The sequence below is a fragment of the Xenopus laevis genome, chromosome 8L (assembly GCF_017654675.1).
Source record: "Xenopus laevis strain J_2021 chromosome 8L, Xenopus_laevis_v10.1, whole genome shotgun sequence".
Lineage (NCBI taxonomy): Eukaryota > Metazoa > Chordata > Amphibia > Anura > Pipidae > Xenopus > Xenopus laevis.
In genome coordinates, this window is record NC_054385.1 from 36,078,553 (window position 1) to 36,106,030 (window position 27,478).

General features: G+C 38.4%; 1 protein-coding gene across 3 annotated transcripts in view; it reads right to left on the reverse strand.

Moving 5' to 3' along the window:
- Positions 1–455: 455 nt before the first annotated feature.
- Positions 456–27,478, reverse strand: part of atrx.L (alpha thalassemia/mental retardation syndrome X-linked L homeolog) — a 118,483-nt gene continuing 91,460 nt past the window's right edge. For 2 of the 3 annotated variants that reach the window (XM_018229764.2, XM_041572697.1), the window contains 10 exons: positions 25,590–25,749; positions 24,478–24,590; positions 22,169–22,277; positions 21,880–22,057; positions 21,010–21,204; positions 13,317–13,466; positions 11,400–11,531; positions 9,923–10,018; positions 9,717–9,845; positions 456–5,749 (listed from right to left, as the gene is read on the reverse strand). In XM_018229764.2, the coding sequence (XP_018085253.1) occupies positions 5,450–5,749; positions 9,717–9,845; positions 9,923–10,018; positions 11,400–11,531; positions 13,317–13,466; positions 21,010–21,204; positions 21,880–22,057; positions 22,169–22,277; positions 24,478–24,590; positions 25,590–25,749 (1,562 nt within the window). In that variant the 3' untranslated portion in view covers positions 456–5,449. The remainder of the gene's footprint in view (positions 5,750–9,716; positions 9,846–9,922; positions 10,019–11,399; positions 11,532–13,316; positions 13,467–21,009; positions 21,205–21,879; positions 22,058–22,168; positions 22,278–24,477; positions 24,591–25,589; positions 25,750–27,478) is intronic. The other variant, XR_001932620.2, reaches the window with a different exon arrangement.

Below are 27,478 nucleotides of genomic sequence, written 5' to 3' on the forward strand. Positions count from 1 at the left end.
TTTAATGTTTGAGGCGTGTGGCCGTTTACCTTTTTTTCTTTTGTTGGTGTTGCAGCTGTGTGTTGTGTTGAATTGGCCTGCACAGGATCCTCCTGTGATACATAAGAGCAACAAAGGGATTGAGCCTGTGCGGGTATATTTTTTCTCTGTACTTACTGTATAGACCCCTGCTCCTCTCTTATGTCACAAAGGCAGGGTCACGGGTGAGGCGGCACATGGTAAAGCTCAGCCCAAACCCACCTACAACTCACAAAAGTCGTGTGGATGTCAGCCTGAACCCATCTGACCCACGAGTAAACACAAAAAAGATCTCTCCTAAAAGGAGAGCGTAGAACATAGTGGTATAGACTGAAAGATCTGCCCATTTGATGAGGTCACTGAAATGGGAAGGGCTGAAAACTTTACAAACAAGCTTTGGCTTCACCGATTAGTAAAAAAACAGACCGAGGCTGTTCTAGAATTTTGGTCACTTTATTAAATGAGATATTAAATATAATTTTTGAAACTTTCAACTACTAAACAGCACTTTGAATGGTGAAAACACAGAGTATAGTTCCATACTTTTATGCTCGTTCATTAAAAACACAATTTCAGTCCTTCAGTATATTACAAAAACAAAAACAGCCTTGGGGGAGGGGCTTGACATTATTTCTACAGTACTTCCGATATTTAATACAGAAATGAAAAGCGGAAAAGAAAGAGAAGGCGTATATCGTCACAGCTGTATGGTGTCAGCGGCCAAAGCTGGTTATAAATGGACTGAAAATACTTTACAAACTGAGACAAACATGTACAATATCACAAATACAGAGGCAAGAAGCGCTTTAACATCCAAAGTAACCGGGGCTGAAATGTAGAAGAGAATTGAGCAGGCAGAAATCGTAATACAGGCAACTGGGTTTAACTATGCTTAAAGCTACTGCTTAAAACATCTAAAAGAAGACAAAACAATGAACGTAAAAAACCAAACCAAAGCTAGAACAGCCTTTCCACGTGTTGCTGATGTTGTAGCCGGCCATACTGGTTAAAGCTTTATTATAGGGACTGAGTAACAAACAGAATGTGGGTAAAATGCCTACCGACATGTAAATGGTCCATGAAGCAGATCCGGCAGAAAACATTGTCCCCAGTCAGCGGATATAAAAAGAAGGTTTTTGTGGCTTATTTTGGGCCAGCTTTCTCTTAGTAATGGAGCCAATGGTGCTGGTTTTCTTTCGGTAATTAAAAAATATCTGCAAATTAAGTTAATTTTAAGAAACTATATTTTTTTCCAATCAATTTGACGCTTAATGTCAATTACTTTACCATATGAGTATGTGAGTCAATGCACAAAGCATTCAAGTTAGAGAAACCCTCACTCCTGCATGAATTGGTTTTGAGAAATTCCTAAATTAATGTGAAAATCCCCCCCCCCCCTCACGCAGTCAGAACAGAAGGTATTTCCAATGGGAAGTACATTGCCAAATAAATAGAAATTAAATGATATGAAAGTGGATTATGGCTATTTTTTTTAAATCCATATTCTAATTTGACTTAATTATACAGAGAATAATGTACCGCACCCCGCTTGAAAAATATAAGGATATGATAGGTCACTGTCCACTAAGCTGTTCCATTACTATAGAAAAGCACAAGGCCATAGGCGAGTGTTTTTACACAAGTCATGGGACTCAGAGGTGACTTCTAACATCCTCATATTTTACAACAGGAAGTACATTATTTCTTATAATACACCATTACTGATAATACATAGTACTGATAATACAGCTATAATTATCATGGTATTCAAGAGTCTTGTGTATTCTAAAGCAATAAAGGATCGTGTTTTTTTTTAAAAAAAACCTCTAACCTCCCCTGTGATCATGTGAAATAAAAATAGAAATAATGGGCTTGATATAGACTTCCTCCCTTTCACCCTTGGTTGTGTCTCCCTCTGACTTACAGAAGAACAGGGGTTCATTAGGCAGAGGGGGTGTATCTGTGCACTAATCTAATTAACTACCTTCTCCTCCCACAAGAACAAGTATTTGGAATAGTGATGTGCCGGCCGGCCCGATACCCTCGGGTCGGGCCTCTTCGCGGGTGCGGGTTGAGCTTTTCGGCACCAGCTTGCCCTGCCCCTTATGTGACATCATTGGCGGGGAGGGTTTATAAAAGGAACCCGGAAGTTGGATGTGGACTGAGGGAGGGCGGGTTAGGGTTGGGAAAAACCCGACCCGCACATCAGTAATTTGTAAGGATTCACCGAATCCAGGATTCAGCCTTTTTCAGCAGGATTCAGCTGAATCCTTCGGCCAGGCCGAACCAGAATTTGCATCTACAAATTAGGGGTGGAGAGGGAAATCGTGTGACACTGTCACAAAACAAGCAAGTAAAAATGTTTCCCCCCTTCCCAACCCTAATTTGCATACTGGACAGAGTCATCCCTGCAGTTTTAGCTGCTATCCTGCCTTCTAGAGGGATGTGGATATTAACTGAGGGTTCCTGTGCTGCCTAGGGATGATAGAGAAATGTATGAGTGAGCCGAGATAGGACATTTACGAACCAGACGTGATTTCTGCTAGGAACTTACTGCAGTACATAACTATTGAGGAGACAATAAAGGTGGCCATACAGAGGCCAACGGAATAGGGTATTAGACCAGGCCAGAGGGCTACCTTAGAAAAGGATTTACACAGTATGGCCACCTTTGTATTGCACTGATTATTTGAGACAAAAGCTCAAATGATCAGAACAGGAAGTGAAGAGCAGCTCTGGTTCCTCTTCACTTCCTCGCCTGCAGATCCCACCATGGCATGTACCAGCACATGGAATACCCATAGATATGGGTCATAAGGCTACAGATATTTTCCAGTCTAGGCTGAAAATCAACAGCATAAAATTGGTATGATGTATGGCAACCATGAGCCAGAATATCTATTCTCTTAATAAACCCTCCCTAAGCAGAAGTCTGCATTACAAAGGGACGGGTGTGGTGCTTTCAGTGTGTGTGTGTGTTTTGGGAAATTAAGTTCACCTTCTATTAAAAAAAACATATTTACATTGGCCAATTGTTTTTTTCCATTCTAATGTGCACATATCAGGTGACAGCTATCAAAAGTTTTGCAGAAACCCCAGCAAACTAGAGGGGCCAACAGGCTAACATATCAAAACTACAACCTGGTGAAGCTGAAATTTATCCCAGTAAAAAAGAAAAAAAAAACAAAATTACTTCACGTGGTCTAAAGCAAGAAAAATCAAATCACTTTTTGTGCATTAATAAGTAAGGTGTAAAAGCAAGAATAGACATTTGTGTCACATATTTTCTCCAAATCCCATCAGGGGCTAAATAATAAGCACATTCAGTTTATTTATGTCAATTTGACAGGAAATAAAGGCAAAGTTTTGGGGAAGCATTTTTACTATACAATGTTAGAAAAAACGGCACAACTACTACTGCACTCACCCCCCCCCCCACTATCTCATAAAACTGTAATATTGTGGCATCTACCCTTAATGTACATAGCTTTGTAAATGCTGCTGTAAAAAGGCAAATCATTAAACTCACTAGAGGATTATAAACTGTAGACTGACAAAAAAAAGCTTGAAGAAGAGATCATACACCAGTCTCTATTGTGGTCTATTGTACAAGGGATTCAGATTATTATTAAAGCAGTATTTAAATACCACTGGAGAGAGTCCCAGAGTATCAGTCAAAGTGATTAACCTGTGAAGCCGATAGGACTGCAAAGCAAAGTGAGCTGAGAAAAGTCAATTGCGACTCACCTAATAGACCGATACCTAGGCTACAGGGAAACCAAATGAAAAGGCTCTGGTAAAACATTCCAGTTGTATGAAGCAAGTTTACACAGTACGGCTTACTACAAATATGAAATGTCATAATTCAATGGTGATGTCTCTTTAAAAGATGAAGAATACAGATCTTTATATCAATGCTTAATATTCTGCAAACATGTGTATATCAGTTTTGGCAAGTTACCCCTGGAAAAAAAAAAAAAAAAATCACACGTGAATATGCATTTCCGTTTAAGAGAGCTTTCAATACTTTAGCTATACGCACCCTGTACTTTTAATCATCTGGCCTTGGAGCAAGATGAAGTGCAGGGGCATCATTATTAAAAGAAAAACCAAAAAAACCCACTATCTTCAACAGTCTCACAAAGAATTGAAATTCACTGAGCTCACGTTGATTTTAATGTAGGATCACGTGCCCTTCAAAAAGGAATTATGCGGGGGTAACGGAGTGTGTTATTTAAAACATAAGCTTGGAAATGTTTTATCATCACACTACTATAGATGTAAGAATACAGTGTTAGCTTTGCGTTATTTGTTTTGTGGTTATTGTGCAATAAGGGCAGTCAAGAGTCAGACAAGCCTGCCTGGATACTATGGAATGTCCCGGTGAGCCGGACCTGTAAGTCCTATCACCTGTCTTGTATTCGGCAGAAAATCATGTCGCACCAATACCATTGAGTAGCTTTTATCTAATGGTTATTAAAGTGGAACCTGGATATCAGGGGGCCTCGGAGGCCAAGTCTGAAACCGAGGGCTGAAAAACAACCACTATGGAAAAGCTTGCAGCAAATAGAAAAATATTAAATTAAAAAAAAAAAAAAAAAAAAAAAAAAGACTACCATATTTACAAAGGCATGGGGAGGATGCGAAAGCTGTAGAAATCTAAAGATCCACAAAAAGCAGACTGTCACATAAACACTGCTGACAAGCGGCAGCTTCACCCCAGCCCAACTATACTTCTAAGGAATTTTTTTAAAAATAGAAAGTTTTTTGGAATCCAATGTGAATGCGAAGATCGTAAGTAACAACAGGAAAAAGGGTTACTGTTAAAGCAGCAGCAGCAGCAAAAAAAAAAAAAAAATAATATGCATGCATCTTTAAAAGAAATTTGTACCTGTATTGCAAGAATGGATTGAAACAACTCTACAACAGGTAAGTCAGTAGTTATGATCCACAGGAATTCAAAGGCAGAGACCCCAAGAAAGCAGACTCTGACTCTAGTACGAGCCGAGTCTGTTGCCAAAAAGGTACACCTGGCATAACGTATACGCCGCAGCAGTTGCCCTCTGACAGCTGCATTTGCTTTGTGCTGGCGATTGAGGGATATACATAAATAAAACATCCGGAGCGATGCTTCTGTGATGCCATCAGGGCTGGAGTAAAAAGAAAAGTGGCAATGCGTGTGCCGGTTCAAGCAGCCGATTCGATTACGGAAGGCCATATTTTCTTCAACATTTCTTCTGCACTGGGGGGGGGGGGGCTAAAACAAACTTAAGTACAATGCAAAGCTTACACAGAAAACAGTTTGGCATTAAAGGAAACAAACCAAACTTTTTTTTTGTTTAAATACAGCGGAGTTATTGTAAGCCTTAGATTTCTACACATTAAAAAAAAATTGAATAAAGCAGTCCCTATATAAGGTTTTAGTGCAACATCACATTTTTTTCCCTTGGGAAGGTCCTGGACTTTTTCCTCTAACAGCTGGTGCATTGCGCTGCATCTGAAGACCTTGCATCCCAGCTTGGTACATTCCTCTTAAGTCAATTTGGGAAAAGTTATTAGGACCAGGGGATATTATAATATTTGGATTCTTCTGCATCATCAGGTGATTCAGCGCTGCTTGCTGTTGGAAAACAAGTTGTTGCTGCTGCTGCTGTTGCTGGTTGAGCTGCTGCTGGTTGTACTGATGCTGTAACCTTCGACTCATGAGTATTCGCTGCACGCAGCTGATCAACTGCAAAGGAAGCGAAAGCATGGAGTAGTTAGACAAAAACAATGACCATATACCCTGAGGCAAATACCCCTGAAAAAGGTCTGTAAAGCTCCAAGTTTATTGTTACTGCTATTTGTCATTACTCATCTTGCTATTCAGTCCCTCTCCTATTCATATTCCAGTCTCTTATTCAAATCAATACATGTTGCTAGGGTGGAGAGCTGCTGAATAAAAAGCTAAATAAGTCAAAAACCACAAATCATAAAAAATTAAAACCAATTGCAAATTCTCTCGGAATACCACTCTCTACTACATAAGGCAAGAGAGAACTTTATTGAACTTTTAAAGGTCAATAGCCTCTTTACAACAACTATATTGATCCCTGAAAGAAATATTCTCCTTATCCAATCGCTCTGCACAAAGTTAAATCCAGTTGAAAAAAGGCAAACTCCATCAAGTTCAACCCCTTCAAATGAAAACCCAGCATCCATACACACACCCAACTATACCTTCCCATAAATTATATTATATAAATTATATATACCCATATTATTTGTCTATAATGTCCTCTAATGTACTTGTAAAGTGAAATCATGTCCCCTCGCAAGCGCCTTGTTTAATATGCGTGCTGCATGTAATGTGCTGCACTGTGGAAACAGGCTCACACATTTGTCATGGTGATTTCATCTGGAGGGAGTTTCCGACGTAGGTGGGATGGAGATAATTGTACATACAGGACCGGAGATGCTGACCAATACAAAACGGAAGCAAAACTTAGCAGTGGAGAACAACTTCAAAACGAAGAGTCGCTGGATGGGCCAGGCCTGGCCATAGGCCAGTACATTCTTAGGCAATGTGTGCCCCAAATAACTTGGATCTTGGTGGATGGAGCAATATTTAATTGTGGGAAGCCTGGTGTTGGAAACAACTTACAAAGGAAACACTTGCCTGAAAAATTCAAAGGGATTCCGAAGAAAGCAAAAAGGTTTGTTCCCTTGCTAAAGGCTCAATTTCCTCACATTGCCAGTGTGTCAAAAATGTAACCTGTTCTGTGCCAGACACACACACACGAATATTCATGGGCTACACAAACAAGCTAAAAAGAAAACCTTTTCCATTAACACATGTAATTAACTGTAACTAGTGATGGTGGCTAAGTCACATTCCAATATTTAACGGTCACTAAATAATTAGTCATAAATTTCATTTGCCAAAGTATGTGACCAATAAATAGAATGCAGTGATTAGGATGGAATTCCAAATCAATGCTAAATTATTATAAACTATTTGAATATCTCATCACCAATCACAACTTGTTTTTCTTCCTGTTGTGTTAATCGTCACTTACCCAGCTGGCTCTTGTGTTTCTCTCTCGCTGACTTCATAAAAATAGCCTTTACTTAGCTGTCCTTTCCTTTCAGCTTCTTCATTGCTTCCTCTTATAAGTGAAGGTCTAACTTCTAATTAAACACTTTGTTTTAAATTTCATTTGCTGTTTACCTTCCTTCTGTTTTTATTTCATTACCACTCCCTCTCAGACAGAGAGCAGGTACTAAAAAAATGTATAGCTTCACAAAGTATCCAGATAAAGCAACATTTGTTTAAAGGTGAAGGAAAGGTATAATCACTGGCAGGGTGCCAAACGTTAGCAACCGCCCAGTAATTATAATCACTTACTTAAAGGAAAACTAAACCCTAAAAATAAATATATCTAGAAAAGCCATATTTTATATACTGGACTTATTGCACCAGCCTAAAGTTTCAGCTTGTCAATAGCAGCAATGATCCAGGACTTCACACTTGTCACAGGGGTCACCATCTTGGAAAGTGTCTGTGACACTCACATGCTCAGTGGGCTCTGAGCAGCTGTTGAGAAGCTACTTAGGGGTCATCGCAAATTATCCAGCAAAAAATAAGGTTCATCTGTCATATAAACTGATGCTACAAGGCTGATTATTAAGTCCTGGTGCTAATTGCACTGGTTTCTGTGCTGCCATGTAGTAATTATCTGTATTATTTACTAACCAGCCTTATATTGTGACATTTCTATTCTATGTGTACTGTATAGTGTGAGTTGGTCCCCAAGCTCAGTAAGTGACAGCAGCACAGTGTGTGTGCAGTGAATCAGCAGAAGAGATGATGGGGAGCTACTGGGGCATCTTTGGAGGCACAGATATTCCCTACTAAAGGGCTGTGGTTGCCTTGGGCTGGTGCAGAATCCCAAAACATAATGTACAACATTTATAGCCTACTTCTTTAGTTCAGTTTTAGTTCTCCTTTAAGACCATGGGCCAGTGCTCCTTTTCACTGAAAACTGCACACCAGTCTGGGGTACTTCTGTTGGAGCACAATATCATAAAAGTCTTCTGTATCTCAGTTCCTCTCTGGGGCCCCGTGTTGGGTGTCCAGTAGAGTGAAAAGCAGGCTTTTAAGTTCAGCCTTTCATGCTACATGGTATGGAATATAGAGAAGATACAGGAAGAAGATAATGACAGTGTGGGGTGCTCTTACAGTAGTACTCCAGACAGGTGCAGCATTCGGCAAACATGAGCACCATGACCTCAGGTAGCATATTTGCAGTATTTATACTTTTCTCTTCTACTTTAAATGAATCCACATCATTAAAATGATAAGTCCCCATATTTTATAGCAGATTGTCTATTACAGTGAATTACAGTGAGCAGTGACCAAATAGATGCAGCAAATACCCAGCAAATCATTGTAATTTAGTGTGCACTGCTCCTACTTGCCTGCTATATGGATTAACCCTGGATCCTGCTGCAACCCCTACTCTTTTGAGTTCCCTCCTGCAGAAGTATATTTTCTGTATTATACATTAAAAAATAGGCTGTAGCTGTGTGGAATGTGGGATATAGATATAGGAGCTGATGAATATACAGCAAGTCTTTGAAAGCATAGAATACAGACATTTCCTCAAGTCAAAAAGTGAGTTTTGCAACAGCTTCTATTGCTTCTTCTATTGCTTCTTTTACAGGGTAAAAATGGGGGCAGCTAGAGAGGAATCTCTGGACAGATATCCCATAATTTGTGGCTTAAGCCTACCGGATTTCGTTTGAATTAAATTTGACACTTCCATGCAAAACTCAAAACCAAAAAGAACCCATTATATTTGAGAGTGGGTTGCTAACCCAAAGAGCACCCATTTTCGGGTAGAAAGGCAATTGGGGTGGTAAATATTTTAAAAACAAGGTCTATACATTTCATAAGAAAATGAAGTACATATGTGCTCTTTGCAATGGTCTGTCAGATTTAGATTCCTCTTAGGGTAGCGACACACGGGAGATTTGTCACTCGCGATTTTTAAAAGCGAGTTTCGGCAACAAGTCGCGAGTTTTCTCTTACCATAGAGAAAAATGTAAATTGTCAGCTACTACACACACAATGCTATCTGAAATTGCCTGTAGTCCCAAAATGCACAGAGGCCCTTTATGGACCGATTTATCAGAAATAGCATGGCTATTCAGGTGTAGTGAAAATCTGCGCTAGCAAAAAACACAAGGAGATTAGTAGCCGCGATAATATGCAAATTCTTGTGTGCGCAGCATACAGTAAGTATGTATGGACGCAATTTCTAGGGCGGCAATTTCACATTCTTTGTTCCAGCGACCACATGCTCACTCAGCATTCGCGTAGATATGCACAATATTCATGCGAAATGCCTTTTTTAAAGCATTTCTTTGACACAGATAGGCTCATTGATCTTGTTGAAGAATGTCCAGCTCGTGTGGGCAGAGAACGCACCGCGGTGCACTATGGGAAGCAAAACACTCGGAATCCGAAGTTGCCTGAAATATTTGCTTCCAAAAAGACGCCTTGTTGACTTGCGGGCAACAAATCTCCCTGTATGTCACTACCCTTACAGACAGAAGCAAACATTTTTAAATATTGGTAATCACAAATCAATCGGCAGAAAGTGTCGTAACTGCATGAAAGATAAATAGGAAGCAATATCAGATTAAATATTTACCATCTGTTGCTTAGTCAGTACGTCGTTATAAACAGCCTCACGTCTCTTTATTTCAAGTTCTTGGCTTGACTGCCTGTTTAGGGCAAGGGACTGAACCTGGGCCTCCGTGGCGTTTGGATTTTCCTTCCACTGGGAACAACAAGATGATTAGTGGGTTTCAAATCACTTAAGACATTTAAGGAGATCATTTATGTTGAGCTGCTTACAACTGTCGAGATGATGTCTTCCAGGGGTTGAATCCTTGCAGATGCGATGTTATTTGTAGCTTCAACTACTTTTTCTCTGCCTTGATTTATTAGATCCTATTAGACAGAAGGCATGATTTATAAATGTAAGGGCTTATATGGAACAGGTAGTAAAATACATAGGTGCATAAGAAATAATTTCAGTTCTGGCTTGAATTGGCTCCCACAGATCATCTTGCAAACATTTATGCAAAGAAACACATTTGCCTATAAGGAACCATGCTTGCCATTATAAGATCTTCTCTTGAAGAACCTGCTGTAATAACCCTTGTTAGGGTTTTAAAGGTGCGATTATGTACCACATAAAAAGGATTAAATGTCTGCTTAACGCCGTTCTATTTTCAGTTAAAGGGGATTATTGTGAAAATGAAAATTTAATGTAAGCTTCCTCATACTGAAATAAGAAACTTTCTAAATACAATCAATAAAAAATGTCTCCATTGTTTCTGAAAAGATTATCTTCCTCTCTCAGCATCTGTTTCTCTTCATTCTGTCTTCATGCAGCAGTTGGGTGTCAGATGAATGATTCAATATACCTTATAGGGGGCCTCCCTTTTCTAGTAGATGTACAGTTGGGTGTCAGATGAATGATTCAATATACCTTATAGGGGGCCTCCCTTTTCTAGTAGATGTATTGGAGCTCACTAAAATAACGGATTCCAGTACAAACAAAATCTAACAAAATAACTGACTTTGGCACAAATTCTGCATGTAAAGAGACAGGATTTCTGGTGATTTTAATAGAGTGAGCTCTAATACATCTTCTAGGTAAAAGGAGCCCCCCTATAAGATATATTGGATAATTTATTTGAAACCCAACTCCTGCATAAAGAGAGAATGAAGAGAAACGGATGCTGAGAGAGGATAGATAAACATGATTATTTCAGAAACGGTACAGAATTTAATTGAATTTTTAATTGATTGTATCTTATTTCAGTATGCTGACGCTTATATTAAAATTTCATTTTCGCGAGAGTTCCCCTTTAAGCATCTATTGCCCAATACCTGTTGGGCAATAGAACCACAATACAAAACAACTGTAACTATACTTTGCTGAGCCATTAAGAAATCTGTAGCCAAACAGAAAACAGTGATACCTTATGCAAGCATGAAACTGCAAGGTTAACATGTTTATAGAAGCAAAGGAAAACAAAGCAAGACAAACTTTTACTCCTCTATAAATATTACCAAACACAAATTAAAAAGTGAAAATCAAGGAACAGTTGAACTTTTGATATGGAGCCCAAGGGTTGGTTGTACCGTTACCATCAAATACTATATTAATAAGAAGTGAATAGCTTCACATACATGCTACGGTCACCAAAATGTCTTCCTAGGATTGCCGAGCCATAAAATTCATAAAAAGCGCATTAACCGTCATTTAGCAATTAGCTTTGGGTTCTAAGAAGTGGAATCAATGATATTTGGTTAAACATACCTCAAGTTGCTGGTTAGATAATGAGGACAGCGCTCCCAGGTTTAATGGCATGTAGGAAGATTGTGCGTTGATATTGACTTGACCATAATTAACCCCAGGTACTGCTGCTACATTGACACGATTGGTCAAACCCTTGAGAAAGAAGAATTCAGCAAAATACATAAGAAAAACATGCAGAAAGTAAATTATATACATAAATAAAATCATTGTTATTTGGTTTTTGGACATTTACGAGATACGTATCTGTAATGCCTGTCAAATGCCATTTTCTTTAAAATATTTTTTTTAAAAAAATAAACTTGGTTTGGAAGCCACTTTTTTAAGGAACAGTAACACCAAAAATGAAAGTGTTATAATATAATTAAAATATAATGTACGGTGTCCCTGCACTAGTAAAATTGGTGTGCTTGCTACAATTTTAGAAAGACTACTATAGTTTATATAAACAAATTGCTGTGTAAACTTACATAGAACATAACAGATGCACTGTAGAATACCATTGTTTTCTATTAAATAGCTTATCTATTATCTGCTAAGTAACCTCCTTACTACTACTACTACTACTACTACAACTACCCATGTGGATGCACCTTCACATGTGTAAATTCGCAATGAAAACGGGTTTGTTTCTACATTTACCCGACGTGATACCCTGGGCAGTCTTTAAATACTTTGACACTGACTAAAAGATCTGGCTTTGAAGACTAGCTTAGACTTTGAGCTGGGCATAACAAATGAAATATCTGCTTGTTTGGACAGGTTTTGACAGACTAACTTTGCCAGGTGACTAACTTCGAGACACTGTGACTACTGCAGAAGCACTCAACAAGCTATTCAAACTACTGACTGATCTTTAGTTGTAGTTTGGAAATCACCCCAATCCAAACTGCTTATCATAACCACTGCACAAGAAAATAAAAAAGGAAATGCTGCGCTGTTCTCCCAACCATGACAGTTTTGTTAAGTTCTCCATTAATAAAAGAACACATGAATACCCTTGGACTGCGGTTTCTGATCTCACTTGCTAAATGCAAGGTACATGTGCTAAAAATCCTAAATGGGCAACTCCGTCATGCTTTGAAATGCAGCCTATTGCAGTAAGGCTTCAAAATTCCTCAGCTGCATGGCAGTAACTTGTTGTGTGAGACTAATTCCGATATCAATCAAATGTGGAACTTATTTTAAACAAAGCACCTAGGTCCTCATTAGATCCAGCAGCATCAGATGGGGGTGCGCAGGTTATTATTAAGCTTAAAGGGATTCTGTTATGATTTTTAAAATGTAGTTTTCATTTCTAAATTACACTGCAAATAATTCACTCTGCAATATAAAATTGAATTCCTGAACCAGCAAGTGTATTTTTTTTTTAAGTTGTAAAATTGGTGTGTAGGCAGTCATCTCAGGTAATTTTGCCTGGTCATGTGCTTTCAGAAAGAGCCAGCACTTTAGGATGGAACTGCTTTCTGGCAGGCTGCTGTTTCTCCTACTCAATGTAACTGAATGTGTCGCGGTGGGAGCTGGATTTTACTATTGAGTGCTGTTATTAGATCTACCAGGTAGCTGTTATCTTGTGTTAGGGAGCTGCTATCTGATTACCTTCCCATTGTTCTGTTGTTAGGCTGCTGTGGAGGGAAGGGAGGGGGTGATATCACTCCAACTTGCAGTACAGTAGTAAAGAGTGACTGAAGTTTATGAGAGCACAAGTCACATGACTGGGGAAGCTGGGAAACTGACAATATGTCTAGCCCCATGTCAGATTTCAAAATTAAATATAAAAAACTCTTTGCTCTATTGAGAAACAGATTTCAGTGCAGAATTCTGCTGGAGCAGCACTATTAACTGATGCGTCCCCCATGACAGTATCCCTTTAAGTTTATGTACTATGATAACAGTGGCCAAATCCCATTATAAACTAACCTTCTTTTCAGCTTCATATTCTGCCCATGCCGCCTTCCGGTCCTCTTCTGTAAGGGCCTCTTCCTCCTTATGATCCAGAAGAGAGTCGTGCTCGTGATAGGTCACTATGTGCTCCTTCATGATTTGTAGCAGCTCCGCTAGCACGGTGTCCTTAAGGAATGAAAGAACACAACTTAGGGAAACATGTTTGATTACTAAAACACTAATAATGTCAGGAGAGAGGTTGCTAACATAATACAGTGCTGATGTTATAACAAGGATAATATTTAAAGAGGGGATGAAAAGCTCTAGCTCTGAACCATTGTTCCCCATTTTCCTCTGCCATTCACCACTCAGATGCAGTTTTACAACATGAATAGTTATGCTGGTTGTAGTCAGCAACAGCAAAAAATAGGAATACATAAAATCAAAAAGTACATATATACATGCACTTATACACACACACCTAAAACCAAGGTTTGGCAACATTTAATGGCAGATGGTTTTGCAATAACTGCAGCTGCCTGTACTTTCTGTCCAGAAAAAAAAGTAGGAAAACAATACTGTGCAGCTTGGAAAGCACAAACCAATGTAACATTATAAGCTTTCCTCGCCTGCATTGTTTTGGTGAGATTGCCTCACAGGGAAATATTTAAATAGAGAGAAAGCTAATATTTCAGAATTTACAGGTGTGTTGTCTGATATGATGCCAACTCACGTTAAAAAAAAATATGACATGTTTCCTGTGCCTGTGCCAGGGTGAGAAGTTATACCTACAAGCCATTGTACTTCTGTCATAGTAATATGGGCTGAAATACATTTAAAGGGGTTGCTCAGCTTCAAACACATTTTCCAGTTCAGTTGGTTTCAGACAGTTCACCAGAAATAAAGATGTTTTCCAATTACTTTCTATTGTCTATGTGTGACCGTTTTTCTAATATTGAAGTATAAAGTTTAATTTTTCACATTCTAAAGCAGCCCTGGGGGGGGGGGTCACCAATTCTTTAAAGGGGTTGTTCACCTCTAAATTAACTTTTAGTATGTTGTAGAGATATTCTGAGACAATTCACAACTGGTTTTCATTTTTTATTAGTTAAGGTTTTTGAGTAATTTAGCATTTTATTCAGCAGTTCTTCATTTTGCATATTAAGCAATTTGATAGCTAGGGTTGAAATTACCCTAGCAACCATACATTGATCTGAATAAGAGACTGGGATATGAATGTAAGAGGGCCTGATTAGAAAGATGAGTAATAAAAATTAGCAATAACAATACATTTGTAGCCTTACAGAGCATTTGCTTTTTAGATGGGTCAGCGACGCCCATTTGAAAGCTACAGAGTCAGAAAAAAATCTATAAAACTATAAAAAATAATGAAAAGTTGCTTTGAATTGGTCATTCCATAACATGCTAAAAGTTACGTTACCCTTTAACTGTTCTAAATTGATACATTTAGTTGATACATTTCTTATCTAGCAGAAACCCTGAGTTCCATTTAAGGCAGCTGTTAGAATTGATACAATAGTTGCTAATATTACACATCCTGCTGAGAAATGTATCAACTAAATTGCAACAGTTCAGATGCTCCTGGGTCACTGAGTTGCCAGACTGAAACACCAGAGACAGGGATATTAAACTTTAAGGAACAGTAACTTTAAAGTAATAAAAATATAATGCACTGCTAAAACTGCTGTGTTTGCTTTAGAAGCACTACTATTATTCATATCAACTGTTCTGTTCCTTTAATTTTTGGGAAACCTGTAAAAGATAAAATATGGAAAGCAATTGAAAAAGTATTTTTATGGTGAACAATCTGAAAACAACTGAACTTAAAAAAAAAGTGTTTGGAAGGCGAACAACCCCTTTAAGAGCCATGACTGTACTGTCCAAGTAGTTCAGATGGAAGCCTGTGTTGCAGTAACAAAAATTATGCAAATCTCCCCAAATAAGTTAAAGATAAAAAAAAAAAAGAAAAAAAGAAAGATTTGGAGGTAGAGAAGAAGCATTATGGCCCTGAAAACAGCTGGATTTAGCATTTTGCTTGGAGCAAAGTGATTCCTGAGTCCAGAGACATTTGGCCAATGTTTCTGGGACAGCAAAAGCGTCTAGCCTTCTAGCCAGACCAAAGAACTCGAAAAGAATGCTTTAAGCTATGCTAGAAATGATAGTTTCCTATTTTAAAACCAATTTTTGGTTTCTCCCGAATGCATGGGATATAAAAGTAAAACATTTCCAACGATTCCAGGAGATCGACACTTCCTAGACAGAAGCAGTAGCGGTATAATAAACAGAACCTCAAGAATTTTTTCCATTACATGCACACAACTAAATTAGGGATGCACTGAATCCACTATTTCGGATTCGGCCAAACCCTCGAATCCTTTGGGAACGTTTCGGCCGAATACTGAACCTAATTTGCAAAGCTGAATCTGCATATGCAAATTAGGGGTGGGAAGGAGAATTTTTTTTACCTCCTTGTTTTGTGACAAAAAGTCACGAGATTTTCCGCCCCCTAATTTGCATATGCAAATTAGGATTCGGTTCGGCCGGGCAGAAGGATAGGCCGAATCCTGGATTTGGTGCATGCATACTAAAAATGTTCAGATTGTTACATGGAAAACTATTGGATGCGACCATATTACATCCCTGTTATTTGCACTAGAAAATGCAGGTATGTGAGGCCTAAAGACAGCATCTTACTTGTATGTACAAGATACAAGGACGTAACATTAAATGAACATGAATATGATATGGATTTACAGCAACAAGAAAAGAGAGGTTTGGCATGTCACCAGAACTTGGTTTGTTCATTCAGTATATTCGCTCCTGTTGATTGTTCCTGTGAATGTCCGATTGAACTTATACCCAAACTCCAAGCATTCCTATGGCTGTATTTAATACTGTCTAAACCCAGACTTAATGCCAACAGGTGCTTAGAATCACTGAGCACAACGGCACTGCCAGACTGTCACTGGCTAACAGTTATCTATGTACATAAATACAGTATTAAAAAAAAACAGGTGATACAGTACAATCCTGTTTTTTGAGTCTCAGTTTGCAGAACAGAAAGAAGAGAAGGAAAGAACAATCTTGAGCGGATAGGAAATGTTTAATTTTAAAGGAAAAAAGAAAATGATATACAGGTATGGGATCAGTTATGCAGAAACCCGTTTTCTAGAAAGCTCCGAATTACGGTTATGATGTCTCCCATAGACTCCATTTTATCCAAATAATACAAATGTTAGAAAATGATTTCCTTTTTCTCTGTAATAAAACAGTACCTTGTACTTGATCCCACCTAAGATATAATTAATCCTTATTGGAAGCAAAATCAGCCTGTTGGATTTATTTGACATGATTTTCTTAAGGTCAGAAGATCCAAATTATGGAAAGATCCATTATCTTGAAAACCGCCGGTCCCAGGCATTCTGGATAACAGGTCCCATACTTGTATTAATGTAAAAGTGCCACCGTTCCAATGTTCTTCTACTTCATAAAGTAGAGGAGAACTGGCTATTATACACAGGCCTATCAATACTCAGGGATCCCCCAGACTAAGTCAGCTGTTTACTGAACGGGGCCCTTAGGGGGTCTGTCCTCATTGGTTCTGTTGCCCAGTTTACTTTATAACATCCTATTCTCATTAAACCCGAAGAAACTCAGAACAAAAAAGATCATGATACAGGTATAGGACATGTTATCAAGAATGCTCGGGACTTGGGGTTTTCCGAATAACTGATCTTCCTGTAATTTAGGTCTTCTTACCTTAAGGGTAGAGACACAGGGGAAGATTAGTTCCCTTGCGACAAATCTCCTCTTCTTCGGGGCAACTAATCTCCCCAAACTGCCTTCCCGCAGGCTAGAATGAAAATTGCCGGCGGAATGGCACTTGGAGCGATTCGTTTATCCAAAGTCGCCAGAAGTTTCCTCGTGAGGCAAATTCCGAAAACGGAGCACTCTGAGTGCCATCCCGCTTTCAATTCTAGCCGGGTGGGAAGGCAGTTAGGGGAAATTAGAGAGAAGAGGGGGGTTTGTCACCAGGCAACGAATCTCCCCGAATCTGCCCGTGTGTCTTTGCCCTTAGTCTACTAGAAAATTGAACATTAAATAAAAAAATAGGCTGGTTTTGCCTCCAATAAGGATTATTATATCTTAATTGGGATCAAGTACAAGGTACAGTTTTATTATTACAGAGAAAAAGGAACAGTTTTAAAAATTTGGATTACAGTAGAAACCCCATTTTACGTTTTTCAGGGGACCAGAAACAAATGGTGTAAAATCCAAGAAAATGTAAAATCAGGGAAATCTATTATGCATAATATATAGGTGGGAGCACAAAACAACAATGTAAAATGAGAGAAAACTTAAAATCAGGGGCTGTAAAATGGGGGTTCTACTGTATTTGGATAAAATGTTGTCTATGGGAGACAACCTTTCAATAATTCGTATCTTTGTGGATAACGGGTTTCCGGCTCCTATACATGTATCTAGTCCTAGATGTAATTTTTAAATTACATTAAAAACCAACAATGTAAGATGAGGGAAAACTTAAAATACTGTCTTTGGATAAAATGGAGTCTATGGGAGACAGCCTTTCAATAATTGGGATCTTTCTGGATAACGGCTCCCATACCTGTATTTAGTCCTAGATGTAATTTTACATTTTTTTTATACCCTATAGCATTTGAAATATGTTTCTATACATAGCTGCAACAGAGGGTCCATTACAATGGAACTGACAATACCACAACTAGGTTTAGTCATATAAAGGAGCTTCTTAAAACCAGTGACATGATTTTTTTTTTTGTAAGTAACAGTATATGATATTAAAATGCACATGATTTTTTTTTTTCAAGCTCTTTAATATGCATGTGGTTAATGAAACTTAATCCGAGCTATTCCGATAACCAAGCCTAAATGAAATGGAAAGAAGAGTTGGGTGTGGAAAGGGGTTTTTATATGAAGGAATTTACAGCTTTGGAACATAACAGATGCCAGAAAATGCCACAAATGAATTCAGTTCATTCTGACTATAAAACGTGACAGTACATTTCCAGTTCGGAAGTGCGTACGCAGAGCAGCGGGGAAGGAAAAGCGGGAACAGTCATTCTTGACACGGTGGAAAAGTATATTTGAGCTTTCATCGTTGAACAGCATGTCTGAGGAGAATCCGATTCATCTGCAAATCTAACAGGCTTCTTAGCCACACAGAATTAAAAAGATTAGCGATGGAAACCATAATCTTTGACTTGTAAGAACAATACTTTTAATAGCCAAGTGTTTGCCGTTGTGATTTACCGGTCAGCATTCCATTGAGTTTCCAGTGCAACAGCTGTGTGCAGCACAACCACAATTCTTAGGGCCCATGGCTTCTCGTACAAATAATTTTCGATGGCTTCTCTCTTAATAAGCCCTTTGTAATGCATTGTGACGCCATATAGAGGTATGGAATCTCTTATCCAGAAACCAGTTACACAGAAAGCTCTGTATTATGGGAAAGCCATCTCCAGCAGAGTCCGTTTTAAAGGAGAAGGAAAAGCTAAAATGAAGCTTTATAAGAAAGGTCTATATAAATACACCAGTAAACCCTCAAAGTAATGTTGCTCTGAGTCCTCTGTCAAAAGCAACACAGCATTTCTTTCCTTCTATTTTGTACACATGTACACTGTATCAGACTTCCTGTTTTTCAGCATAAACCTCCAGGGCTTGGGCATGCTCAGTTTGCTCATCTCCCCCCCCCACCCTTCCCCCCCTTGCTGTAATCTGATTCCAAAGTAACACATGAGGAGAAAGACTCAGACAGGAAGTGATGTCACACCAAGCCAATATGGCAGCTGCTATCCTAAACAAACAGAGAGCTTCTAGAGCGGTTTACTCCATTATAAAGCATTCTGCAGAATATAGTGTTATAGCTTGGACTATTGTGGCTAATCTATTGGCAATAAACTGCTTCGGTAGCTTTCCATCTCCTTTAAGCAAATAATTCTAATCTTTAAAAATAAATTCCTTTTTCTCTGTAATAATAAAACAGCACCTTGTACTTGGTGGTAACTAAGCTCGATGAACTCATATTGGTGGCAAAAATAACACCTATTGAATTCAAAATGATTTTAGCATAACATTTTGGATCAAAAATATTGAAAAATCCCTTATCCACAAATTCCAGGTCCAACACAGGGCTTGGATAAAGTCTGGCAGAATGAGAGATTTTTTTTTTTTGTAAGAGGCATGTTCGATCCAAGGAAAAGACCACTATTATACAGTGCAGGTTATCTAATATGCAAGTCAAGCCTCAGTTCACACTAGGTTTTCTGGCATTCTTTGTCTGTGGGAAAGATCTATGCTGGATAAGAGTGTGATTGAAGGAAGGGGAGGAGGGGTAAAAGGAGAGGGGAGCAAGTTACCTTTCAAGTAAAAGGGAAGAATTATCCTTATTATAACATAACAGCGGGCGTCTAGTCATTTGCAGAAGTGACGTAGAATCTTTTTTGTTCTTTGCAGATTTTGGGATTCACATGCTTTATAGTGGACATTCATGTTAGTATTTAGTAAATATTTTTATGGAAAAGTCCATATAAGCAGTCATGCGAGTAGTCTTTAGATATCTTTAGATAGCCACCCAGCTCTACCAAGAAAAAAACATAAAACCTTGCTAAACATGCTTGAAACACTTTAAAGGACAACTAATGCCTAACTTAAGAAGTAGCTAGAAATGTACATTATATTTTGGGCTTCTATAGCAACCCAAGGCAACCACAGCCGATTATCAGGGAAGATCTGTGTCTCCAAAGATGCCCCAGTAGCTCCCCATCTTCTTTTCTTCTGATTCACTGCACATGCTCTGTGCTGCTGTCACTTACTGAGCTTAGGGACCAACTCACAATATACAGTACATTGAATAGAAATGTCACAATACAAGGCTAATTAATACAGATAATTACTACATGGCAGCACATAAACCATTTTCTGTTTGATAATATGTGACAACCCCTAAGCTTAGCTTCTCAACAGCTGCTCAGAGCCCACTGAGCATGTGAGTGTCGCAGACACTTTCCAAGATGGTGACCCCCTGTGACAAGTTTAACGTCCTGGATCATTGCTGCTATTGACAAGCTGAAACTTTAGGTTGTGCAATAAGTTTAGTATATAAAATATAGAATTTGTGGCCATATTAATTTTTAGGCTTTAGTTCTCCTTTAAAATAGCTATGGAATATGTTGACAGTATACAAGGCAACTAACACTTCGTACCATTGAGCAAAAAAGGTATGCAATATGGCTGGTTCTGGATAGCAATCAGGAGTTTTTTTTTTTTTTTAATAAAGGTCATCAGGTTGAGCATGATAGGTGAATGCAGAATTTTCTGCTGTGTCAGGAGTACCACACTTATTCTGCATCTATCTCTCCCCTCAACCATCCTACATAAACAACTGTTTACAAGGAAGCTTGGCTAATAAAAGAAAAGTCATGATCATTTATAATCTAGGGGTGGTGGCACACGGGGAGATAAATCTTCGCTACTGCTGGCGACTGATCTACCCCCGAAATCCCTTCCCATCGGCAAGAATGTGAGTAAAGCGACAACAAACTGTTTCAAATGCTTTCATTTTTAACTATCAGTGCCTAAAACTTGTCTAAAACTGCAGGAAAACCGATTTCCAGGTCACAGAGATGCAGGATACAGACGTGAGCATGACCGCTTGCATCTCTCTTACCTTAGGCAGCATGGGAGTCTCTCGTTTTTTCTTCTTTTCCGAATTAGGGTCATCCAGCATATCAGGCTCAAAGGTGTAAAGTTCAGTCAGTTCATTCATTGTAAAATGACGTTCGATTTGTTGTTGGTCGATAACCCTAAAGGACAGGGACTGTTTGGCAACCTGCCTGTCGTAGATCTTTTCTTCCATGGTGCCCTGTTAAGTAAGAAACAGTTTACTCATGGTTTGGTCATGTTCATAAATGTCAGTTTGGCCAACTTCAGATTGCAAGCATGAGGCCAACATTAAAATAAAAACAGTTTGGGGCCTGAGGCAATCTTTAAAAACATATGACCGGTGAATAAAAAGAAAAAAAACTTGCCCTATCTCACATTCCTGTGGTACCTACTACTGTCAGATTCATTCTTAACTTCTCTAGCTGCCACACTGGCAGTAGTCAGGCCCCATAGCTCATTGTCTTCAGTGGCCCAATTCCAGGAGGCACGCTTAAGGTGATGGCAGATTTGTCGCCTACAGTTAAATCTGTGCTACTGCAGGTGCTTCCCAAAATGCTTTTGGGCTCTTGCCTCTTTGATCTCTGATAAGAGGCAGTAGAAGTTGGGAAAACCAGTGCAGTTACCAAGAATTTTTTTGACCAGTCTACTACAAAGGAATGACTGCAAATAGCTCACTGGTTGTTCCAAGTAACCACATTATTTAAATTAAACACCTATTTCAGCAAAGCAGCCCCAGAGTGTTCATGTGAGGGAAGTGGGGCGCCACCCAGTCTTGTTGCTCTTTCCACTAATCACTTGAATCAAAAAAGGGGATCAACACAGGCATGACAATGCTCCAGTCTGCTACAGGGTTATTTACTGTGTTGGGACTTACCTGGGCCAAAAACCTGTAGACAAATACAGGCTTGAACTGTCCAAATCGATACACCCTGAAGATACTCTGAATATCATATGATGGATTCCATGATGCATCAAAGATTACCACACGATTAGCAGCAACAAGATTAATACCCAGGGATCCGGCTTTTGTAGAAATAATGAACAGACGGCCCCTGATATCAGGAAACAAAAAATCTCATAAAACAGAGAAACTAATGGACCACAGTAGCAGAAACACATTATTCCTCAAATCATATAAAGAAGCACTAAGGAAGGGGTCTTACCTTGAATTGGAGACATCATTAAATTCCTCAGCCCATTTTTTACGCGTTTGAGGAGAGGTTTGGCCATCTAAACGGTAGTAATCGATATTTCTAAACCACTTTCCATCCCCTGCAAAAGAAACAATAGCAGTGTTAGCCAATACATTGATTATTACTGAATGATAACTGTATCTTAGCAGCTACAACTTTGAACTCTCCAACAGTGAACTACACATGGTATCTATTAAAGCCCAAAAATCAATATTTACAAACCATATACAGGAGATCAAAAAATCAATAAGATTTTATTTACAAAAATACTTGTCAAGAAAGGTGTAGAATGCAATAAATTTTTTTTAATTTCAATAAAAACAATCAAAGGTATAAAATAAATAGCGAATCGAGATCTGTGGTCAAAATTCCACTACGCTCATTGAGCAATGAACATTTTACAAACAATAAATGTGGAACCAAAAATACTATAAAATCGGTAAAATGCAGTAAAATGATTCAATACACATACACACGAACAGACTTTCACTTTAATCTTAAATGTGTGTACACACAACAAAAACGAATATTCCTAACCAATAAACCACCGTTGAACAAACCTACTCCTTTCCTAAAAAAACAACAACTTTGTTTTCAGGCACAAATAGCATTTTCAACTATAGTTTCTAGAATGTCTACAACAGAAATATGTTTTCATCTCCAAATCTCACCCTTATTAACCTTTAAGTTCAGAATCACAGGAAGGCATTCTCCCCAACGCTCACCTAATTGATCTTCATTCAGGGACTGTCAAGCTACTGTTCTGGGCCCCTGGGGGGGGGGGGACAGAGTCCCACATTTTAGGACTAACTGATCTAGGTGTCCTTAATTAATCACTGCAAGAATACCAAGTATAAAAATGATAAATTCTTGTCAAAATCACACAAAGCAGTAATCAAAGGAGGCTAAAGATGTCTGCAATTTAAACTAAAGCACAAAAAATCTAATTTATCTCTGTAGCAGATATGCTTCCAATTAGAAAGATACAGTTTCCTCTGTAGTACACAGTAGTAAAGACATTTGCCTTCCAGGTCTAACTCTTGTTCTTTCTTTTTTTTTTGCAGTCAAATTTAGGCCAGCTGCAGGAGCTTAATTAGACTAATAATTACGGGTTCTTGTTACCAGATGTTAAACAGAAAAATAATATATATGAATATATAGTGCAAGGCAGAAATACAGCTGATGGAAGCACATTATTTAAGGTATTACCGTAAAAGGACTGGAAAAGTACTCCCCAAGGTAATTACATGACAAAACATTACCATTGAGAGAATTTAAAGCACTGCAGAACGGTCTGAGGCATTCCCCCAATGCAGATGAATGTGGTAGAAATCTGTCTGGCAACCAAGGATGAAATGTAAAGCGGGCTTTTCACTTAAACAGACATTTTATAAAGCAAATTGGCAGCAAAATGCACTTTTCAAGTGGCTTGGTGTCCATAGTGAATGCCTAAAATTTCTTCTAGAATGGCAGCAAAAGCATTGCTTTATTTGTTTATGGTCAACCTTTTTTAAACTTTAACTTTATTGAAATGCAAAAAAGTTGGGGCGCAACACAAGCTTGAAAAATGTTCCTGGGGTGCGGAATAAGTGCTGTGATTGGCTATTTGGTAACCTCTATATAGACTGCTAGCCTATGGGAGGCTCTGTTTGGCACTAAACTCTTGCCTCCAAGGCAGGACTTGAAAAATAATCAGCTGCTTTGAGGCTACCAGGAGCAACATCCAAGGGCTTGGAGAGCAAGATGTTGCTCATGAGCCACTGGTTGGGGATCACTGCTTTAGGGTGTATTCACTGTTTTTTTTAAGGTAGGTTTATTTTTTGAGAAAGTGGGGTAAAAACAGATCTGTAGCCAACATCGTTAAATGGTGTAATACACTGTTCCCACTTTTTTGCTCCACTTTGCGGAGAGACTGAAAACTGGTATTATAAACATGGAATTAGGATAAGAAATATTTAGAACAACAAATTCAAATTTTTTTTATAGATGGCGGTAAATGAAGGAAGATTAATTATGGAAAGGAAGCATGATCAATGTTCACAAATCATTATCCTTTGGAGTGTTCTGATGTATTATACAGTGCTCTAATGCATAAATCACATCTGTAGCAGTGTATCTTACAATCTAAGTTCCCTATCCACCAATCATTGTTCAGAACATGACTGAACAATACGCTCCCTATTGAACACATATGCTATGACAGGTGAATAAACTTGAAAAATAGATGCAATCATTCAAAAAGGACCACGGGAAGGCAAGGTACGATGAGTGTTACATACCTTTGTAAAACACTGGCTTTTCGACTGGATTTTCTTCATCTTTCTCGGTACTTGCCAATTCCAGAAAATCTTCGATCAAATCCAGAGATATGAGAGACTGGCTGAAAACTAAACTGAAAGTTTGGACATTATTGTTGTTAATATCACATGACCAGGTATTCTCCAAAGGACACAAAGAACAAAGCTATGCATCTACACATTATGTATGAATCACTGTACATACAACCACATACTGCACCAGTTTAAACACATTAATTCTTTAAAAACTATCTTATCTTTTAATACCTTTCTAGAGCTCTTTAGACCATTGTCATGAACAAAAATGGAAACATAATAAAGAGATACTGACACCAGAAATTAAACCTGTTCAACATATGTTAAGACATTGTCTTTGCATGCTATTTATAATTTGCCTTAAAAGTGTTTTTATGCTTTTTGCATTTTCTGCCCAGCACGATCGACGAGATGACCAATATCCAAGTCTTCTGCCGGTATCAGTTGGCTCGTCTCGCACCATACATACACTAAATATCGTACAAATATTCGTTTTGTACAATATTATCGGTGAATCTATGGCCACCTTTAGATGGCTGTTTACACAAGCTTGAATGTTTTATCTTCTGTAACAATAAAAGGCTTACACTTTACATACATTCTTCAGTATATATGGTTACACTGCCTCGACTATGCTTTCATATCTCTCCCACAGTCATCTCCAAGCTGCACTGTATGAGCCTTTCAGATAAAGGTAACTGATCCTGCTTTGTCTTGTGAGATAGTGGCCCTGAGAGAATAGCCTGACTCCCTGATATAGAGAAAGACAGGCCTTCTGTTGTTTGCCAGAAATGAATTGGATACATTCACATGAAACCAGGAAAACAATTCCTCCATGCAAGGGTAAAGTATTTCTCAGAATAAAAGGAAATATTTTCAATGACTATAATAAGTTACTGTATAAAGCAGTACACAATATTTCAGGCAAAGGGAAACAAGGAAGAAATATGATGGAAAGCAGTTGATAAGCTGCTTCCAAAGCTATAAAAGCAATGCAACGACCTATATTCTGCAACACAAAATTTAAAGGGGGGGGGATTGGTCAGAAAAAAACTCACACTTTTTCTCCCAACACTTCAGCCATGCGCAAAATCTCAAAGAGAAGCATTATTTTCCCGGAATGCTCCATAAGAGTTGCATCTGCTTCAGTAACAAAATCCTTGTACCAGTCAGGGGCTGGGCTTCCAGGTGTGGAGGAGGATGTGGGTTTGCCTAAGGCTAAAACAAAATCATCATTTATTGAAATGTACAGGTACGGGATCCATTATCTAAAAAAACAAATATCTAGAAAGCTCTGAATTACAAAAGACCATCTCTCATAGAGTCAACAACATTTTTATTTTTTTTAAAAATTATTGCCTCTTTCCCTATAATAAAAAAACAGTGCTTTGTACTTTATCCCAACTAAGGTGATCTTAATCCATATTGATGGCAAAACGGTTTAGAGATTTTTTAGCAGTAAAGTATACTATTCCAATTACAGGAAGACCCCCTTATCCAGAAAACTCCAGATCCCAGGCATTCTAGATAAGAGGCCCTATTCCTGAATTTGAAAAGCACCAGCATAATATGCAGCAGTGTGCTACCAGCAGGATGTATACAGCAAAAACATATTCTCAAAATGTTAACAATTAACAAAAACATGGCCGACAGCTTTGTGTTAAGTTACCAGGTCATAAATAAGTAAAGTGACAACAGTTGTATGGGATTCATAGTGAATGTAGTTTGCAACATGTACATTGGCAGTACCATGGCACCAAAAAATCCTAGATATAGTGAATAAAGTACCGCCTTTTGTAAAATATAAGGATATTATAAGTTACCGAGGAGTTTCATGAGCATATAAAAACACGAGGAACTCTGAGGTAACTTCTAATATCCTCATATTTTACAACTGGGGGTACTTTATTTATTATAATACACAAATTTTAGTGAGTCATGTGACAAATGACATCACTACTCACCGTTTATAACTGATGACATCACTACTCACCGTTTATAAGGATATAATTTACAGGATATTCATGGCTTTTGTGTATTATATGTATATTAGATACAGTTCAAATGGTTATTGGAGAGAAGGTACCAATTCACACCAAGGGCCCCATATTTTGTGAAACTTTGTTATTGTTCCTCTGGCTTCTGCAGTCAGTTTTATTAGAGGGATGGTATTTTTGGTTAACTGGACCCAGGTCTGTCTGGTGGGGAGGGTAGTTGCCATCCAGTGCAGTGCTATGTTCTCTTTTGCATAGAACAGTAGTGCTCTAAACCTATTTTTAGCATATCTAGATGGGGTGAATTAATCTACAATCCCTAGGATGCATACAATGGGGCCATTATCTGTGGGAAAGATGATCTGCAAGAAACCGTACCACCCGGGCTGATATGCAAAAAAATCAGTGGGCATGCCCATATCATGTGGAAAAAGTTTGCAGCTTTTACAGCCTGGGCAAGTATCAAGTTTATGTGCCACTGCTTCAAGCTTTTTAGGGGTAATGTAAGTTTGGTGCATAATTCTAAAATTGTATTAACCTATCTGTGGAGAAGATCAGAAAGTCATAGCATTTATCTGCGGCTTCTTCCCAGTCCTCGGTGGTTAGTTCTGGGAAACATTGTTGCCATTTGATTTTCGCCTGACCTGGTAGAGATTGTTTTTGCCTCCGGTGAGTGGAGGGATTCCTCTAGGGGACATTTGGTTAGTTCTGGAATGAGCTTCTCGGGTTATTTAAATCCAAACGGTGAAGGTAAACATTAGTACACAGTTCATGGAAATGAGGCCATAGACCTGTATCCCTTGTTTCTTGTATGTGTAGAGGTTAAGCAATCAGCAGTTAACTTGGTATCTCAAACAGAAGTCCAACAACTTCAACTTCATCAAACATGACCAGTTATGCAGCTTAAGATATTGAATTAAGGAACAGAGGGAAAAAAATATAAAAAAACGTTA